Raw genomic sequence first — 20,973 nt, 5'->3', positions numbered from 1 at the left:
AACTTGGGAATTAGATTGCCACAATAGAAGCCCCCCCAAAATTACTGCTATCTTTCCTTAGAAGCTATACTTCTTCAATGCTGGAAAGGGGTGTAGCTCATCTGTGGATAAAATTTACATTTTACAACTGAAATGCACCTTACATAACAAATAAGAGAGAGCCATCTTTCTGGTCACATGGCAAAAACTTGTTCTGGTGACATTTTTTTTTTTTACCACTAAAATCTCATTGAATGATCACTATGTTTTCTTAGGGATGAATTAGTAATGATAATTTTAGAAAATCAATATTAAAGCATCAGAAATGTCAACTTTCTAGGGGAACTCCATATAATAATATTTGGAACAGAATTACCATTCTGCATTTGCTCTTTTAGCAGAACCCTTAATTTAAATTGGGTAACTTTTCACCAAATGTCAGCACAGAGAAAATGATGCAATGTAAGCAGGATAGAACACTTGGCTAATTTAAAAACTCTACTGCCTCATCTTTGCAATTATTCTCTGAAAATTCATATGGAAGAGGATCACAATTTTTAATGGAAAGGGAAGAAATACCTATTCAAAGCTAAAATGAACTGATAAATTAGCTGAATTTACATTAAAAATCCCAAATCTACAGATTAATTAGAATTATTTCTAAATGAATTTAAACTAAAATGATTGAAAAACAATTTAAAATACTTGCTCTGATTAGGAAGTAGACTGGGAATTTTTTCAGAATTAATCTGAAAGAAATATTCTTTTAGGATGCTAACTCTCTTAGTACTTAGCCTACCAGCTAAGGTCATGCCCCAACCTGAGGTTCTCCCTTTCTACTAGGTGACTTCCACTGAGGAACTTGTCTTTTATATGCTTTCCCACTCTAATTCATATTTAACATTCCCGGTATCTACTGTATCCTTCCATTTTGTCTGTAACCCATTCCTCTATCTACCTTTTGCCAGAGAGAATGGCTATTGCGAATTCTTCACATGATCAAACCCCAACTTTTGGTGTCTACCATCATTTGGTACCAAACCCCTCATCAGAGATTACATCAGGCACCACAGTTGATTTAGGAGTGATATCATGTGGCATAAAGGAGAGATAAAGAGAAAGATATTGTGAGACAGAATGCAGTAGTGGACTAACACCAAGGAAGGCAATAGCCATGGAATGACTCATAAGTAGATTTTATAGGGAAAATTTAACCTCAAGGACATGACTAGAATTTCTGACAGGTGAGACTCTATAGAAGATGGGTCTCAGGAATTTGATATAATTGGATTTCAGACTAGATGGCCTCCCCAGAAGGTGGAGCTAAACTCATCTCTATCATGCCTTCTTCCTGCTTGTCTCAGGGATTAATTTTTATCAATTCCTCCACCTAATACTGTAGAACTTATTAGGAAGCAAATTAAGCCACATCAGAAAAGACAAAAGATGTGAAATTGAAAATGAAGTAATAAGAATTCCCAGAATTTTAAAGATAGAGGGATTCATATCTGTGTAGGAACTCCTTTGCCAATATAATCTAAAATATGGATTTTTAAATGAGAAAACTATAATAAGATATGTAGCATTCCAAAGAAACCAATTATAGGGAAGGCATTACTATTTTTTTCCCCATCCAATCTCATGACTCAATAGAAATCTCTTCATGGACCAGGTCTATGGACCCCAGTTTTAAGTACCCTCCTCAAAGGGACTAGAGACTCAGCTGTGTTTAGAAGACACAATAACCCACCTGATATGGCCTTGCACTAGGAGTTCCAATTATACATAGACACATACATGTGTATACATATATGAAACTTCTTTAACAGTAGCAAAGCAGTATTCCTGTAGCTGACATTATTTTTTTCATCATCACTGTTCATTATAGCCAAAGAGTCTTGAATTGATTCAGCCAATATCTAGTAGATAACGTTAGGAAAATCACTTACATGACTCATTTTCCAGTTCTCTCTTATGTACATCATAGGGCTTGGATTTCTCTGTTTCTTTGTCTATCTGTCTCCCTCTTTCTTTTTAAACTAAAATGAGAGAGTAAAAGATTAAAGCATTTTAAAATAATAAGTTTTGTATTTGCTTTACCCTGAAAGCAAGGATAGGCATTTTGTGGGATTTTCTACTTTGATGACAAAGAGCAAAGAATAAATTAGCAAGAAACTATTTAAAGTCCTTTTATCAAAAGAGCAGTTGTCTATGAAATCACAGATGCTGACAGTGTCACAAGGAGTATTCTTCCTTCATCTCTACCCCTTTTAAACTTAAAAAAAGGATTAGAATTTAAATAGTTTAATTTTAATTCTAAAAATATTCCCAGTATTAAAATGAACAAAATATGTGTGGTTTAAATTTAAAAAATATAGAATTTCTTAAGTTTTGTATTAGTTGTCTCATTGCATCTTCTTTCTAGTAGTTTGTGACGAGGCCCATAACAAGCTATACCTTTTGGTATAGACTGAGGGGTCAGTCTAATATTCTAAAAGTAAAGATGTTTTTTAAAACACTCTTTTTAGTGAGGAAAAAAATTTTTTTTGGCTGTTTTCTTTCTTTTTTTTTTTTTTTTTTTTTTTTTTACCTTGATATTCCCTTGGCCATCACACCTGCCTCAGAGGAACAACAAAAAAAAAAAAAAATGACTGACTCATGTAATTATGTATTTTATCATATAATTATATATATATATATATATATAATTACATGTGTAATTTTCTTTGTTCAAGTAATTACAAAAGAATAATAATTTTATTTGTAATTTATGGAATAAAATGTTTCTCATATTCTGCCTCATTACTTAAATACTTCTAAAATATTAAATCGAAACAGTAGTGGAAATACTTCTAAATACTCATTCTAAATACCTCATTACTTAAATACTTCTAAAATATTAAATCGAAACAGTAGTGGAAGTATACTTCAATCCAATCTAATCTAGTATTCCAATAAGCATTTTATAAAAGGCTTACTATATGCCAAGCACATTGCTAAGCCTGATGTATACAATAAATAAAAAGAAAGACACTCCCTGCCTTCAAATAGCTCACAATAATCTAAAGGGGAAAGACAAAACACAAAAGGAGTTAGGAAAGTGGGATGGGATACTGGAGAAGACTTTTAGGAACATTTTATTCAGTGGAGTTGAAATCAGGTAAAGCAACAGATGAAGAGAGGAGTGGGTAAAAAAAACAACAACCAAAAAAACCATTTTCTGACCTCTATAAATGAAGGCATTGAGAGAAATTTAGTACCATAACAACCAGCTCTCCAATTAGAGAGGAGAAAGGAGGATGAAGGAGAGGATATTGATTAAGAGTGTAGTTAAGTGATGGGATTAGAAGTAAAGAAATCTGGGGAAGAAAGAATTATTATGTAAATCAGGAAAAGCTATAGAAATATTAATCCAGCTGAATTTAAATTGCAATTTTTGTAGCACTTGGGCAAATACCAGTTCCTGGAGGGCCTGGGAATTGTGGGTGGGAGAATTTAATGGAGAAAAATAGTCATGGTTCCAAGTAGCAACACATTTTATTTTAGTACAGCAAGTAAGACTTATATTTAAGTAACCATGCTAATAATAATAGCTAACTTTTGTGGTCATAATAGCTATCATTTATAAAGCACTTTAATTTTTATAAAGCATTTTACATAGATGTTAAATTTCATTGTCACAAAACCCTGGAGATGTAGGTCCTATTATCATCTCCTTTTTACAGATAAGGAAACTGAGGTTGAGAGTGGTTAAGTGACTGTAGCTAGGTCAATTCAGTAACCTAAATAATACAGAATTTGTGGCTAGATTTGAATTCTGCTCTTCCTGATTCAAAGTTTGGCACCCACTGATTACCTGCAAAATAGGATGGGGCAAGTTATAAGGAAAATGTAAGCAAAACAATATTGTATTGTAGAGAAAGTAGAAAATATGTTAGTCTGGGTTGGAATTGGGAATCAAAAGTGGTTTAGTATAAGATTGTTGTCTGTTTTGTTTTGTTTTGTTTTTTTTCAAATAGTACCCATGACATCAAAAGTGTGATAGCTTGAATTGCAGGTGAATTTCAAAGTCATCCCTCTATCCTCCAGTCATCTTGACTCCAGTCTCTAGATAGAGGGCAGGATGACAGGAGATGACCACAGATGTAGTGGGACATCTTGACCTTTTTAAACTCAGATCTTTCCCAGGTTTCAGTTTGTCTGAGGTAATACCCATTTAGTAATTTAAAATTAGATAAAACATGAAGTGAAAGATGGCCTAACTAGAAAGCGAAGACTTTTCAGGGTTTCTGGCCTACTAGGTAATTTTTAAACTTTAGATTTGAAATATTAGTTATTGAAGAAGTGTGTGGGGGAGTTTAGTGGTCAGAGATGTGCAAAGAGATCTTTTCCAGTAACAGGAAAAAACATGAGCCAAAGTGGCAGGAGTTAAGAATGAAAAGATGAAACTGAAAAGGACTCTGGAGATAATCCAGATCAATGAGGTTGACATGTCTGGTCTAGGGTCACAGTATAAAACCAAATAAGGAATCAACCCTAGAACCCCTTTCAATAAATATTTATTGGGAATATTTGATGGACAAAGCACTACAATACATCCTAGAGATACAAACAGTATAATGAAATTGTAATGAGGAAAACCAGGAAGGATATAGGTTAGAATTTGTAAAATATATAGAGTAAATACAAAGTAGTTTGAGTTTTTTTGTTGTTGTTGTTTTTGGGGGGATTGGTTTATTTTATTTTATTTTTTTGAGTGGGGCAATGATCAGCACTAATTGCTGGGTAGATCAGGAAAGACATTATATAGAAAATAACACTAGAATTGTTTTTTGGCAAAAGTTTACATCCCAAAAGAGGAGTTAGAGGAAGGGAGACAGCTTGCTATTAAGTACTGAGGTGAAACACTATATTATCAAGATTAACTGAATCATATTGTTCATGAAGACCAATATTAAGATAAATCTGTAAAAATAATTTGGAACCATATTATGAAGTGCTTGGTTTATGTTTGACCCTAGACAAAATATAACTATTGCTGAAACTACTTGAATAGGGTGGTGATAAGAAAAGCCACAGTTTTTGGAATATCAGTTCTTTAGCTTGGCAGAGAATATACTATGTAATTATTTCATGACCTTCAGGGAAAAATTGATTTTAATAGAAAGATTTTAACTATGTTGTTAATGGAAAATTCAGTGGGACAAAGAAAAGCACCTCTTATAGTTGTACCAAAGGTGTTATGACAATTTCATTTGTCATTTCAAAATGAAGAACTTATATTTCTTTAAATTCAGTCACAAAAATACTTTTTTGTCATGACTTACTAAGAACAAGTATAGAAGTAGTATTTAGAGTAGCAGAAAAATTAAAAGAAATTTGCAAAGTACTCACATAAAATATGGGGAAAGAAGAAAAAAAAGGGGAAAATTTACATGATAACATGTATTTTTAAAAATTGCAAGATTAATAAATTTGTAGTTTCATGTACAATCTTTTTAATTTCACTCTTATGGAAATGTATGTTTTATTGTTTAAATCAAAAATAAATATTTTTTTAAAAAATTATTAAGGAAGAAAAATAATAATAAAAAATATGGGACTATCTAGTACATAGAGTAAACTACAGTGAAGATCAAGAAAATGTGTTTGTATATGACTACGCTTTAATTTTCTTATACATAAAATCAGAGGTTGGGATTAGATTGTCCCTGAAGTTCAGACCAGTTCTACATCTATGAGTGATTTGGCTAAGAGGATAGAGGGAATAATTTATTAGAGGCAGTATTTGAACCCTGATTCTAAATCCTTCCTCATGTGATGTCATCTCCTTTCTGTCTTAAAACATGAGCCCAATTTTGAAAATCATTAGATTGTTCAGTAGATAAAATTATACTTTTTTAACCTATAATTTAACTATTAGAAAAAAGGTTGTTATTTATGAGGTGCTGGTGGTGGGAGAGGATTGTTATTATTTTAATCACAGTTACAACAGGATAATATAGATAAAAGTAGTAAAAATGATGTGAATGTTTTAGAAATAGAACTTCTAAGCTTCTGGTCTCCTATCAGGAAGGCTCTTCTGGCCTCAGACACTTAATAGCTCTATGATTCCTGGGCAAATCACTAAATCCTGTTTACCTCAGTTTTCTCATTTGTAAAATGAAGTGGAAAAAGAAATGGCAAACCACTCCAACATCTTTATGAAGAGAATGGGGTCATGGAGTTTCAGATACAAGTGAAAAATGGCTGAACAACAAAAATCTGGGTTTAACACTTTTCCTACTGGCATTAGTTCTTATTCCTGTAAGGAAGGAAAAACATATTTTTTTTTAATTGCATGTATTTTTGTATCAATTAATCAGGGCAGTTAGAAATACCAGACAAAGGATTGTTTTACAGATTTTAAATGAAATTGTTTGAATACATTGAACACAGTTGCCTTATAATCAGTAGCATTGTGTCCTTTCAAACTCTGTCAGAATGAGGCAGCTTCCCAAAAGTAATGGTTCCCATAATTCATTTCCTAGCATTATTGCAACCAGCATGAAGAGGGAAACCAGAGCTAGGAGTTTTTCAAAATTGAGGCCAAAAACACCCATCAGGTTACTCTAACAGTCTTTATTTTCATAAGCTTTTCAACTAAAGATGTTTTAGATACATTTAGTCATCACCTTCTTACTTAGTTTTCCCATTTTGCTGACTTACAGCTTAATAAGAAAAGAAAATAAAAATGAAAGCTATCACAACCAGCAGAGTCAGTTTTGTGGGGATTTTATTTTGCTACTTTTAAAAACTTACTTAAGATGTGCAAGGATAGGAAATAAGAAATTGACTTTCTAGAGTGGAATTTACAAAAATCACCGGCATTGTATGTATTTCCCATAACTCATAAAGAATGGACCTTACAATTTATGTAGAAACAGTAAGATTCACCGCCCTCTTTTTTTTTTTTTTTACTTCTATCTGATTCTATGACTAGTATGGTGTCAATCTTAAAAGAAAGGAAGCTATTTTAAAGTTGCTAATAACTTGATTCTGATGACATCATTAACATTCTCTATCATAAGATAATAGATTTAGAGCTGGAAACTTCCATAAAGAAGTTATAAAATCCAACTGCTTCTTATTTTACCAGCAAAGACAATAAACCAAAACCAAGAGAAGTTAAATAAAAAAATTGCCCAATGATATATCAGTAATAAAAGACAGAAACTAGATTTGAAGCCAGATCCTTTGATTATAAACCTAAATTCTTTTCACATTTGTATACTACCTTACTCCTTCCTGCTGACCTAAAAAAAATGTTATTCACATATCATAGGGTCATCAATTTAAGACTAAAAAGAAACTTAGAGATCTTTAAAGGCAACCCCCTATAAATTACAGATTTACAGAATGCCAGAGCTCTGAAATGACATGCACAATTTCACAGAGTAGCTAGATGATAGAATCCAAATTCCAGCATGGCCTTCCTGCCTCAGAGTCCAACATTGTCATTATGCTTATGCAACAAGCACATTTGCCTACATTTCTGTCTGGTTCCTTGAAAATTTTAACTTTAAACTCTTATTTTTTTAATATACATTTTTCTGCTGGTTCATCATGCCTAATAATCTTTATGTTTGCTCAGAATGCATTTCATTTGCATGTGTATTCAATTGTCCTGATTCTGAATTCACACTCTGTTTCTCTTTTGCAGGCTGAAGAAAAAGCACATTCTGAGGTAAAAATATGTAATAATAATTATCTATCATCTCTATTTCTATGTTTCTTTATCTCTAACTCTACCTATCCTTCTGTTCCTCCTTTTTTTTCCCTTCCCTTTCTTTTCCTTCCTTTCTTCCTATCTATCATTAATTCTAACTCTCTAGGACTAGGTCCTAATAGCAGTCTTACTGTTAATAATGTTGTTATAATTCATGAATAATATATTGCTACCACTAGGGGTCTCCATGATACAATTGCTGAACAAATATGGGCTCTTCTGTTTGCTGAGAATATTTTTCAGAAAGATTGTAGATAGATACCAGAATTGTTTACATCAAAATCCCTTCAGAACTAAAGAGAACTACTGTAGGTAGGCACTTTCACCACCCAGATTTTTAGGTCATTTTCTTCTTTAACTGGAATCTTATTACAGTTTCATTTCCCTAGGCCAATGGAATTGAACAGTATGTACTGATTCTAAGATGTCAGATTTTTTATAGGATAAAATGAATGACTAAATCCAAAACCCTAACCATTTAAAAAGAATTAATTTTAAAAGTAACTCTGATGGCTGTTTCTTGAGACCTGTGTAGTAGGTATGTGGTTTTATTTCACACAAAAATAAATACAATAAATTCATTTTTCCCTCATAAATTCAGCAAATTCATAAACTACGGAGGGAGCTGGTTGCATCACAGGAAAAGGTCGCAACTCTTACATCTCAACTTTCAGCGAATGTAAGTCATTTCTGGTTTTTGATATAAGAGAAAATTTAAGGGATTACAGTGTTATGATATGACATCGTTTGTATTAATATAAGAAAATCTGTCATTAACTTAATATTTAAATATTTTATTTATTGGACATTTAGTTTTATTAGTTTGTTTAAGTTTGTGGGAAGCTAGGTAGAATAGTGGATAGAATGTGAGAGATGGATTCTTAAAGGCCTAAATTTGAATTTTGGCTTCCTTACTTGTTAGCTGTGTTCCACTGGGCAAGACACACAAGTTCTCTCTGTTTCAATTACCTCATTTGTAAAATAGGGATAATAATAGCACCTATCCATTCTACATCACTGCCTCTAAAAAGTGAAAAAAAAAGAATAATAAAAGATAGTAGATATCAATGGGCAGCTAAGTGGTGCCAAAATGCCTAGAGCATTAGGTCTGGAGTCAGAAAGACTCTGCTTCCTGAGTTCAAATCTGGCCTTAGACACTTTCTAGCTGTGTGACACTCCAAGTCATTAAGTCCTGTTTGTCCCAGTTTCTTCATCTGTAAAGTGAGGTGGACAAGAAAATGGCAAACTACTTCAGAATCTTTTCCAATAAAATCCTAAATGGGGTCAAGAAAAATCTAACATGATTGAAATTACTAAACAAGTCTACACTAAGGACATTATGCAAAGCATTTCAGAGTAGCAGTCAATCTAAGGCAATCCCAATAAACTTTGGATAGAAAATGCCATCTGCATCCAGAAAAAGAACTATAGAGATTGGATATAAATCAATACAGGCTATATTGACTTTTTTTTTTCTGTTTTTTTTCCCTCTCCCATGGTTTTTCCCTTTTGTTCAGATTTTTCTCTCTCAACATGACTCATAAAGAAATGTGTATTTTAAAAGTTTATACACACACACACACACACATATGTATGTATATAAAAACAGGAAAAAATAAAGCAATTTTTAAAAAAGAGAGTAGCAGTCAAAACTAAAAAAGCCATATCTTCAACCTCAAAGAATTACCTTATTATAACTGTGAAGACAATAAACACATTGGTAGAATGATTATTTATCTAAAACATATCACCATTTGGAGGAAGAAACTAGAAGGCAGGGTAAACTAGTTGGAAAAAAACACTTTTGTCAGAAGATAGGGATTGAGTTGAGACTTGAAGGAAGCCAAGGATTATGAAAGCCACTAATGAGAAGGGAAGAGCATTCCATATATGGATAACCATTTCCAAAGTCAGTTCCATAGGAAATGGAATCCTATGTGAAGAACAGAGAGCAGGTCAAAATGCCTGGGCTATAGGATACATAGAAGGGTTACATCTGGGAAGATCAGATGGGGCAGGAGTGAGAAAGGATTTAAATGCTAAACAGGGGAATTATCTCATGGGTAAGAGAAGTCCCCTCTAGAGTTTCCATCTTTCTTTCGCACTTATGGTCTCCTTACAAGGTTTTTATAGTACTGATCTCTTGTGATCATCTTCCTAAGGACTTCTTAGTCCTAATTTTTCGATTCTTTATTCCCATCACAATCGCCAACCCTGAACATTACCACAATTCTTTAGGGCAGCATCTCTCTCTCTCTCTCTCTCTCTGTCTGTCTCCTTTGGTGATCTCATCAACTATGATCTTAGTGAAAATAATTTCCAGATCTATTTATCTAATCTAGGGGCAGAGATGGCAAAATGGATAGAGCTCATCTTCCTGACTTCAAATCTGCCCTGATACTTCCTAGCAGTGTGATCCTGGGCAAATCACTTAACACTCTTTACTTTTATTCTTCTTCTAGAGAAATAATTGGCAAACCATTCCAACATCTTTGGCAGGACTCCAAATGAGGTTACAGAGAATCAGACATTGTTGAAATGATTGAACAACAGTAGCAACATATTCAAACTATCTCATCTCTTATTATCAACTACTTTTTGGACATCTCAAACAGAAGGTTCTTTAGATATCTCAGACTCAATATATCTGAAAGAATAATCATTAATTTTCCCAGCAAATATTCCCTTCTTCTGAGGGGAAGGTATATATTATTTTAATAGATGGATACTTATTACTGTTGAAGGTATCACCATTCCACTAGTGACTCAGTTTCACAAACTTTATCATCCTCAACTCCTCACTCTCCTATCAATTTATTACTAATTCTTGTATGTTTTTTAATCTCAGCATCTTCCCCTCCTCTCCACCCACATAGAAGCAATTCCTAATTGAGGACACCATCTCTTTTGGCCTGAACTATTGTGATATATTATTTGGACTCCTCCTCAAACAGCTCCCCATTTCCCATCTCAGATTTTAAGGTTATTTTCCTAAGAAGAGATTTTCCTTTGTAGGTTATCTTTTCCTTATACTGGCTTCCCCTTCTTCCCCTGTTCTGTTCAATAAGTTCCAGTGACCCCCTATTACCTACTTGTGAAGTAGGTATAAACTCTTTTATTGGTCCTTTAAAGCTCATCATAACTTGACCATTGTTATTTTTCCCATTTACTTACTTTCTTCTCTTCCAGTTACAGGCCAAACCAAATTCCTAGAACATCACATTCCATCTCCCATTCCTGTGCTGTCTATTTAACTTTATAGTAATCAATAACACATATAAATCAGGAAAAAGTAGCCATTAGGGAAAGAAAATAGAAGGCAGACAGTTTCTGGGACTTTCCTAAGACTAAGCTCAAATCCCACTTACTACAGTAGGCTTTATAGCTCCAGACAGATGCCAATTCAGAAAGGGGTTGTGATAAAATACTCTAAAACTCATTTCCATCTATTCAGTATATATCTTAGGTATATCTAGTTGTTCACATGTTGTCTTCTCCATTCTAATATGAATTCCTAATGAAGAAGTTTTTACCTTTCTTTGTATCACCTTTGCCAAGTTCAGGGCCTAACCCCAAGTAAATAATAAATTAAGTAATATTTAATAAATGCTTATTTATTAGTTGATCTGACTGAATGATTTGTATAGGATAGACTCTCATTTCAAGGATATTACAATTGCAATTTTAGGGCATTAGAGGAGAAAGCATTTTTCTTAAATAATTATAATGATGCAGAGAAGAATGAAATAAATGCTAAGGAGAGAACTAATGAAAGTCAGGATAATTTTCAACTAGGGATGAGATCAAGAAAGGGATCAGGAAAAGACCTAAATTTGACTTTGAAAAAAGATAGGGCAATTAGCTGGGAATGGAAAAAGGAAGTTTTCATTTTCAGTTTGGAGAAGGGTATAAGCAAAGACCCAGTGATAGAGAGGGTAAGACAAAAACCAGGAGTTGAAAAATCATTCAGTATGGGTAGAACATGCAATTTATGAAGAGGGGTAGAAAATAAAATTGAAAAGGTGAATGACATTAAATGTTAGGACCACTCTATTGTCTAGACAGTTGGAAAGATATTGAAAGTTTATTTGCACAAATATGAATTCAGTTTCATATTAGCAAGATTATGTGGATACTGTGTAAAATGTGAATTGGAGAGAGAATAAGCTTGGAAACAGGAGAATGATTCAGAGTTGATAGGATTAATGGCACAGTTACAGGATTTTTTTTTTCTTTTTTCTTGCTTTTAAAAATTTTCATAGTATTTTAATTTTCCAAATACATGCAGAGATAGTTTTCAACATTCACCTTTGCAAAACCTTGTTTTCCAAATTTTTCTCCCTTGCCTCTCCTTTTCCCCTTCCCAGATATCAAGCAATACAAAATACATTAATATGTATAATTCTTCTAAACATTTTTCCATATTCATCATGCTGCTCAAGAAAAATCAGATCAAAAAGAAAAAAACACACAAGAAAGGAAAAAAAAAGCAAAACAAGCAACCAAAAAAATGGTGAACAAACTATGCTTTGATCCACAGTTGGTCTCCATAATTCTCTCTCCTGATGCAGACAGCACTTTGTATTACAGGTCTGTCGGAATTGCTTTGAATCACCTCATTGCTAAAAGAACCAAGTCCATCACAGCTGATCATTACATAATCTTATTGTTGCTGTGTACAGTGTTCTCTTGGTTCTGCTCACTTCAATTAGCACAGGATAATTTTTTCTTGGGACAGATCATAAAAAGTGAGCTAAGGACATGATATTGGTCAATACTGAGCATCATAATTGATGGTCTTTTTAGTGAAGTTATCTCTATTAAAGTGAAGCAATGGAGTTCAATTGAGAATTTAAGGGAAAAGGAAAATATCTGGAACAATCATTTAGGGGAAGAACAATCATAAAAGTATAGAAAATTCTAAACATTAAGAACTAATTAAGTTTATACCTTAAGTTCATACTGAGTGCAATTTGTTCTTTAATTGTTTTTTCTACAGTGATACAGAGGAGACACAATACTGAATGGTAGAAGTATTCAGAGTTAAGGATTAATATGATAAGAACAATAGAAGGTGGGGTATGGGACAGTCAGAATTTTCTTAACTATTAATTACTGAATTATTAAAGAGACAGACTGTATGGTGCTACATAGGAAAACAAGTAAAACTAAGGTAAGAGATGGATTTAGCAGAATGCTGGAGGGATCAAGATATTTAGAGCTGGAAAGCACCTGCTTTCTTATATATTACCAAATGAGAAAAAAAACAGTTTTAGGGCATGTCAGACAGTTGGGGAAAGGTTGATAGATAAGATTCTATACTTTTGGATAGAGAGAATTTAGTCAATCCCTCAAATTTTAGCAAAGTGTTTAGATCCTGAGAAATGTTAAGTTGACCACTCAAGGTTACATAACTATCTAGTTCTAGAAATGAAAATAATAATGTCTTTCTAATTCTTGGTTCTGTTATACTATTTAATGTGATGCTCTATCTCAAGACACAATTCTTAAGAGGGAAAAGAAAATTTTTCAAAACATTCCAGAACTTGAATCAATGAATGATAAGCTGATTGCTCACTGCAAACAATCCTGGACTGAAGCTGAACAGTCTTTGATCCTTAATGCCAAGATGGATTTCTTGGAGCTAAAAAAAAAAAAAAAAAAAAAAAAAAAAAAAACCATCACAGATTTTACATAACATTTTATGTTTTCCACTCAATGATAAGACAGACTGATCATGGCAAATTTTTATCCTTGGTTCATGTTTCATTCCATTCTTTCCGAACTGATCTCTATTGATCTCATTAAAGATATGGGTAGGGGGTGTAGCATTGTTTTTATTTGTTTATGATGTTCTCAACATAAGCCAAGACATTTTCTTCACATAGCTGTCTTCACATTCCTGTTTGGAAATTGAAAGGAATTATTTTTTTTTAACATTAAATATTTTTGCTTTTTGACTCAATGTAAGTAAAAATTTAATTCAGTTGAATTTAGTGAATCCTTCCAGTGATTTGTTCATTGCAAAACCTGATGATCTTTTCTTGGTTCTCACCCTTTTTGAGCTCTAATTACATTTGATACTGCTGACCTTCTAAATACCATTTCTTTCTTCCCTCTTGTTTCTGAGATTTAAATTTTAAATTCCTTCTCTTTGGGACAATTTTTTTTTTAAATTGAAAGAAAAGAATAAAGATAATAGTATAACATTTTTCTTTTGGAAAAATCAGGATCATACTTCCTAGAGGGTTTTTGTTAGATTGAAAATTAAGGAGTACATTCCATTGTTCTTGCAAAGATGCTAAGATCGGAGATTAAATATGGCGGAAGGATATATTAGCTGTAGAACAAATTCCCATTTATAATTATCTTGACATTAAACTTTCTCTCTTATCTTTTACTTAGAAAGTAGGCAAATCTCAGCATTAGTTCTCAAGTGCATAAGTTTTAGAACCCCAATAGTCATGTTACTTCCTGCTTTTCTGATTTAATTTGAGTGAATATGCTCAAATCTCTCCCTCCCTCCTCTAAATAGTTTGAATCAATGGGAAAAGCTATTGTTATGAAATTGTACCAGTCCAAGGGGGCCTCTACTAAGCTGATGGGATGCTTTCACCAATATGTTTTCTGAACTATTTGTGAACTAATATTCTTTAGGTAAGGAGCCAGACAATAGCAGAAGATAAAAAGGAAAAGCTACATGAGACCAGTGACTCTTGACAGTTTTCCAAATTCCTTCCAAGCTCTCTCATACTTTGTCACTCAAAGATAGGATTTGACTCATTCAGTAAGTTTCTATAGACTAATCAGAGTTTTATGAATTTTGATACAACCAAGCTTGGCCTCTTAAATAATTATGAATGCTAAAGAAAAGTAAAAGCAACTAAAAAAAAATCTTGAAATTAGTATCTAATATGATACTTTTTTTGCCTTTCTTCACATTAAATTATATTCTGGTCAGTTAAATTAGCACCAGGGATGGCATTTTAATTTGAATCATTTTTCCTGTTTGTTTGAACCAACAATTCTCCTTATTTCACCTATCCTTCTACAAAGGAAAATTATAATTTGCCCATTCATGCTATAAAGTCATATTTATGTGATTTCAAATCTAAAGTCAAATTAAGTAAAAAGTAAACTTTGTATGGCTGTGATAGATTACTCTTCAAGAAGCTAAATAATCATAAACCATAAATAATGTCTAAGGGTAGTTTCCATATGGTTCATGGGTGTCATCCTAAAATATGTGAGTCAACCCTCAACAGATTAAGTGTATATGAATTATCTGTTATATTGTTCAGAGTCAAAAAAAATTGCCTCTAAATATCTTTTTAGACTATTGTGCAGGAATCAGAAATTAAAGATAAATAGGTATTAAGTAACACAGACTCCCTAATACTTAGCAAATCTCTTCTCATCTATTACTTTGACAGACTTCATTTAAGTAAAAGCAGGAGAGATTCATCATTGAGACAAAATGGAACATTGACTTTAAAACCTTGCTTTTGACCAACAAAAATTCAGACTCAGGAAAACCTATATTAGCCCCTCCTTTCCTTCCCACTCAGAAAGATCCATAATGTGAAATAGCTATCATTCTTTTATAATATTTTAAACAAGATCTATTATCTTGTGTTTTAAATAGAATTACTTTCCATTTCCTTTTGTGGTTTCCTTTGTCCTTATATTTCACCAAGGGTATTATAAAGATGGAAATGGTCCCTTGGTTTTGATTTCACAACCCCATTCCCTGTTACATTTGAGGGGTATCAATTGCTCCCCAGTTTATAAAGGGCAATGTGATTCTATTTTCCTTTCTTTGGTAACTTTACCTGCCCTTGCTTACTCCCATTCTTGAAGATTTCTAATTAAGTCCCACAACATTCTTTTAAATACTCTAAACACAGGCTTCCCTAACTTTTAAAATAGAATGACTGACAGGTCTAAATCTTCTCAAAAGCCTCCCCTAAGTCCCAAATGGACTGGAACAGTTTGCTTTGTAACTGTCCCATTTGTTTAATCTTTCTGCAGTTTCCATAATGAAATTCAGCAAAGGTTATGTAAATACCTACTGTCTGATGAACACTGAGCTAGAGAAGAGACAAAATTTAATGTCTAATAATGGTAAAGTAATCCAAACAGCTTTGATGCTATTGAAAACTGTTTTTTAATCATATTAACAAACTTAAGTTGTATTTTTTAATGCAATACTTTGATGATATTATGATAAAGGATTAAAGAGAAATAACTCTCTGAGGACTGATCAATACTAGGCAAGTTAATTTGGTTTATCAAATATTTGTTAATTGCATCCCATATTCAAAATACTTTACTGGATTCCAGAGATGCCAGTACAGAAATGAATTTCCCTGCCTTCAAGAAGCTTTCTTGCATTGAGGAAATACAATAGGCATAGATAAATAACTCAAAAGTAACTAAAGGAAGAAAAGGACCCAATAAATTATTGGAAAAGGAAATTCCTCTTGAAAGATATAGTCTGATCTCTTTCTTGAAAGATAGTGAATGAGATATGAAAATGAGGAAGGACTGAGTTCCTGGAGGAAAGAGATAGAATATCGAGTCCAAAAGTTTGACTAGAAAATAAAGTCAGGATCAGCTAGGTGGCCCAGTGGATAGAGCACCAGCCCTGAAGTCTGTTGTACCAAAGTTCCCTTTTAATGTTGTGACCCAGTTTCTTTTAATGTCATGATCCAGTTTCTCTAATTGTCCTATTTAGTTATTCTGCCTCAGGTTATAACCTTTCCCTCTTAATGTTTGATGAGATAAAGGTCTATCTCAGTTGCTCCCCAAAACCCCAGGCTATAATCATTCCCTCTTAAATGGTTGATGAGATGAAAGTTTTATATCTTTAAGTTATAGACATTCCTTCTTAATGTTTGACAGGATAAAGGTTTATCCATTTTAGATGTCATTAGAATATCAGTAACCTCCCTCCATTGTGTCATTCTAAGGGCCTCCCCCACCATTAGGTTATCCCCACCTAGATACCATCCCCATTATGCCACTGTTGTTGTTATCTTGTAAAAAAGCTTGAGGCTGGACTCTTTGAGATGATAGTCTCATCCAGCCTTGGGCCCAAGATCCATCTGGTCCCAGTATTTCTGTCCATTTAATAAACTACTGAATTGATCTCTAACCTCTGTCTTGCTCAGTTTCTTTGGCATTACATTTGGAAATAGACCAAATAAAAATCAAAATAAAGCTAGAACAATGCAAGGACTTATGGCAAGGACAAGTCTCTCCCTGATAACCCCAGAATTAATCAGCAATACACAAAGTTCCTTATTTCAATTATTTCTGACAATCAATTGTCAGATCCTCCGGAGTTGGGGAGCATATGGACAGCTGTGGTTATTTGTGCATGACTCAGTCTCTGCTTACAGAGCAGCAGGCTCAAGACAGTTGTACTGCCCATTCAGAGGGGCAACCCACTCCTGGGGAGAAGGGTGAGGCTTGGAGTAGCTCCATCTGTCCCACCCAGAAGAACAAGCAGGGCTGCAGAAAGCATCAGATTTCTGAGCAGATTATGCACAGTTAGACCAAGGCAGGCAAACCCCAAACTTAATATCAACTACAAGGTCCTTTTAAGTACGCTGAAATACTAATTAAGGACCTGGGGTAACAGGAGTAGAGAAACAGATCAAAGAAACTGCCAATTCCCAGACAGGTATCCAATTTCTGGTTGTTTCTAAAAAATGATCCCAAAAACTGAGTCTGCCAGGGCAATTCCAACAGAATAAGGGATTTCAAAGTTAAAGCACAACCAGCAAATCATAGTCTAGTAAATTTAAGCAAGGAGTAAAGGACTTCCAATTAAATCTGAACTAGTAAGATAGGAGGTAGGGCAGAAGTGCCTAAGAAATATACGAGTTTCCCCAATTTCCTATTTCTTCCTCCCTTTTTTTTTCTCATGGAAAGGAATTATTAAATAACCATCCCATATATAAATCATATACATATGCATATAACAGTTGAAAAATCCCTCAAACATAACAGCAATAGTTACACAAGTTTAACAATTTCCATCCCAAGTCTGAAACACACAGTAATATAGTTAAAATTCTAACAAGTCAACCACTTTCCCACTCCCCCATATCAGTCCAAGTTACATCAGGAAAAGGGGCGATGGTTCTCAAAAACTTCTTCCTGCTGAAAATGGGCAGAAGATGCTCAGTCCAGGGAGGGGGATGCGTGTATGTAGTGTGGCATGCTGACAATCAAAGCTTGATGTAGGTCCCAGAAGTAAGTCAATATATCTGTAATTTGACAAAATCTAGAAATAAAAACAAATCTAACAAAGAAAAGTTTAGAACAGTCTGAGATAGAAAGACTGGTCCACGAGGACTGCTACAAGATGTGGCCTCTCATTAGTTATAAACCTTAAAAAAAACTTGAATATCCAGACACAAAATCTAGTAACCAATAGATGACCAGACTAAATACTTATTTGTTCAAGTATTTAGGATATAATGATTACAGATAACTAGATTGGAAACAGCAACGTATGACATAATTGAATTAACATTTTCTTATTGACCATTGCTCTGATTATGGAAATCAGTTACAGGAGGAAAAAATGCAGTGACAAATTAACTACAAACCCAAGAAATTTTAGATCCAGTAACAAATTCTAAACAGATATTTACCATAACCTTGTCAGTTTGCTGCTTTTAGCCAAGAACCAGGTACCTACAACTTTACTAAGAAACATCTGAAACAGTTTAGAGGGAGGGGGGAGGAGAAGATTCCATGTGACTGTCCTTCCCCCCACTCCACCTCCAAAGAGACAGGAGGCGAGGGAAGTCGAACTAAACTTCACTCCAGCTCCATAGCTGGATGCTCCATAGCTTAAGTAACAGCAGTGGGGGGGGGGGGGGGGTTTTAGAACTGAGTTTAAATTTGGGGGGGGAACGAGTTTAAATCTTTACAAAAGATCCCTACCCCACCCAACATTTAAAGTAGGAGAAATCAGTGGGTGGTTGGGTGGGTGAGGGAATTCCATAAAGCCCACATGTCCAGCAGAGCTGGATTTAAAGCATAACAAGCTATTGTTCCTTTAAGATCTTATACTTAAGGAAAACCAATTCATTTCCCAAATTTAGAATCATTTTTAAATTCCTAATCAAATGTTTTCTCCAGTTGGAGTTCAGTATTGAAATAACCAATTCCCAAATTTGATCATTGTTCTTAAATTAACAAAACAGAAAAAACAAATTATACAGAATACAGCAGCCATTTAACACAGAAAAAAAAAAAATAGCATAGAAAGATTTTCCACCGGCCATTTAAGATTTAACACAGACCAGGAGCTATCAGGAAAGAATAGCCCTGAGGGAAGTTGTCTGCTCCAGTCTTCCTCCCATAATCCAAATGGAGCATTTTTTTTTTAACCTTAAGCCACAAAACAGGCAATAACATACAAGACACACAGAACACTGATCACACTTAGACTACACAATTACAACATTCAGTAGGACACTAACATTAAAACCAAGCCCAATGGCATCTTAAAATCCCCAGTCTTTGTAGACAGCCCCCTAAGCATGCAAAAGCGTAATTCTGAGGTTTCTACAGTTAAAAGGCTGTGACGGGAGGGGCCTTGCTCTAACACAGGATGACCAAATCAGGGAAACCAAGTTCCATTTTCAAATGTATATACTCCCCACTCGATGGAAGAAGGGGGAGAAAAGACCAGAGCGAGGGTGAGGGAGGAAGAGATGCCATCTTACCCCGTGTGGTGCATCCCAAATGACCAGGGCTCCTCTGGTGGTTCCACGTTGGAACTTGAGGGTGGGGTGGCTCACCTAAGCCCCCAAATCTTGCTGGGAGAGCAAGACCTGAAGGAGAGATCATTTACCCCTGTCCAGGAAGTAGCAGCCGTGGGCAGAGACATTCTCTAAACTCACCCCATTTCAGTGACCTTTCTCCTCATGGCTAGAGCCTGACCGTTAGAAACTCCATTGCATTTAACAGTGGAGTGGGAGAAGATCTCAAACACAGCTCCTCTTAAGTTTTTCCGGTTATCTCCCCAGAACAGATCAAAGAGAGCACTGGCTTGGGACCCCCAAGAAGGGTGGGGTCCCCAGAATGACCATGTGTCTCCTTGGTCTGGGAGGGAATGTTAAAGGAAGTTTCCTCAAGCAAAGCATCTGCTCAAGGAAAGATTTTATCAAGAAACAAGCCAGATGGGTGTCTCAAGGACACCCCAGTAGTGACAGCTGTGTCTGGTTAGATACTAATTAATCAAACAAATGATTCTCCAAAAAAGGACACCCCAATAGTGACAACTGCATCCAGTTAGACACTAATCAAGAATCAAGCAATGGCGTCTCAAGGAAACCCCAACAGTGACAACCATATCTGGTTATTCACACACAAGGCTAAGCCAATGGTGTCTTTAAAAGACACCTAGATTTATACTCTGGAATGGCCAGAATTGGGGAGGCCCCTAGGATGACACAATGGAGGGAGGTTACTGATATTCTAATGACATCTAAAATGGATAAACCTTTATCCTGTCAAACATTAAGAAGGAATGTCTATAACCTAAAGATATAAAACCTTTATCTCATCAACCATTTAAGAGAGAATGATTATACCCTGGGGTTTTGGGGCAGAGCAACTGAGGTAGACCTTTATCTCATCAAACATTAAGAGGGAAACGTTATAACCTGAGGGAGAATAACTAAATAGGACAATTAGAGAAACTGGATCAAGACATTAAGAGAAACTGGGTCACAACATTAAAAGGGAACTTTGATACAACAGTCAGGAGGATATGAGTTCAATTGTGGCCTCAGACACTTAATATTTCCTAGTTGTGTGACCCTGGGCAAGTCACTTAACCCCAATTGCCTAAGAAAGCAAGAAATAAAGAAAGAAAATTAAGTCATACAAGAAAATGAAAAAAAAAATGAAATAAGGCTTGAAAAGTTTGTTGTTAGTTCTTCACTCTTCAACAGGACTAATGTCTTGACTTGCAAATTATTTGGATTTAAAGTGAGGCAGAGCTGTGCAGAGTCATCAGCCTCACATCTCTAGTCATTGAAGTTCAATGGTAAGACATAGGTCAGAATAACTAGATAAAACGTCATGGTTAGTTTTCTGGAGGTCTCGGGACCAGCCTTGGTCTCAGCAGAGTAATCGCCCTGAGAATAGTCAGGGATAAAGTCCAAAGTATTTATTATCTTCTTCACAGTCTTGTC

The 20,973-nt window shown here is 34.5% G+C and overlaps 1 protein-coding gene across 15 annotated transcripts in view; it reads left to right on the top strand.

The window, feature by feature from the left end:
* NAV3 (neuron navigator 3) overlaps positions 1-20,973 on the top strand; it is a 1,064,916-nt gene that overhangs the window by 965,762 nt on the left and 78,181 nt on the right. For all 15 annotated transcript variants that reach the window (XM_031938355.1, XM_031938352.1, XM_031938354.1 and 12 more), the window contains 2 exons: positions 7,682-7,705; positions 8,349-8,426. In XM_031938355.1, coding sequence (XP_031794215.1) covers positions 7,682-7,705; positions 8,349-8,426 — 102 coding nt within the window. The remainder of the gene's footprint in view (positions 1-7,681; positions 7,706-8,348; positions 8,427-20,973) is intronic.

Source organism: Sarcophilus harrisii, chromosome 5 (assembly GCF_902635505.1).
Source record: "Sarcophilus harrisii chromosome 5, mSarHar1.11, whole genome shotgun sequence".
In the NCBI taxonomy this organism is placed as follows: domain Eukaryota; kingdom Metazoa; phylum Chordata; class Mammalia; order Dasyuromorphia; family Dasyuridae; genus Sarcophilus; species Sarcophilus harrisii.
The sequence above is the reverse complement of the archived record's forward strand: the minus strand, read 5'-3'. Positions and strand labels throughout refer to the sequence as shown.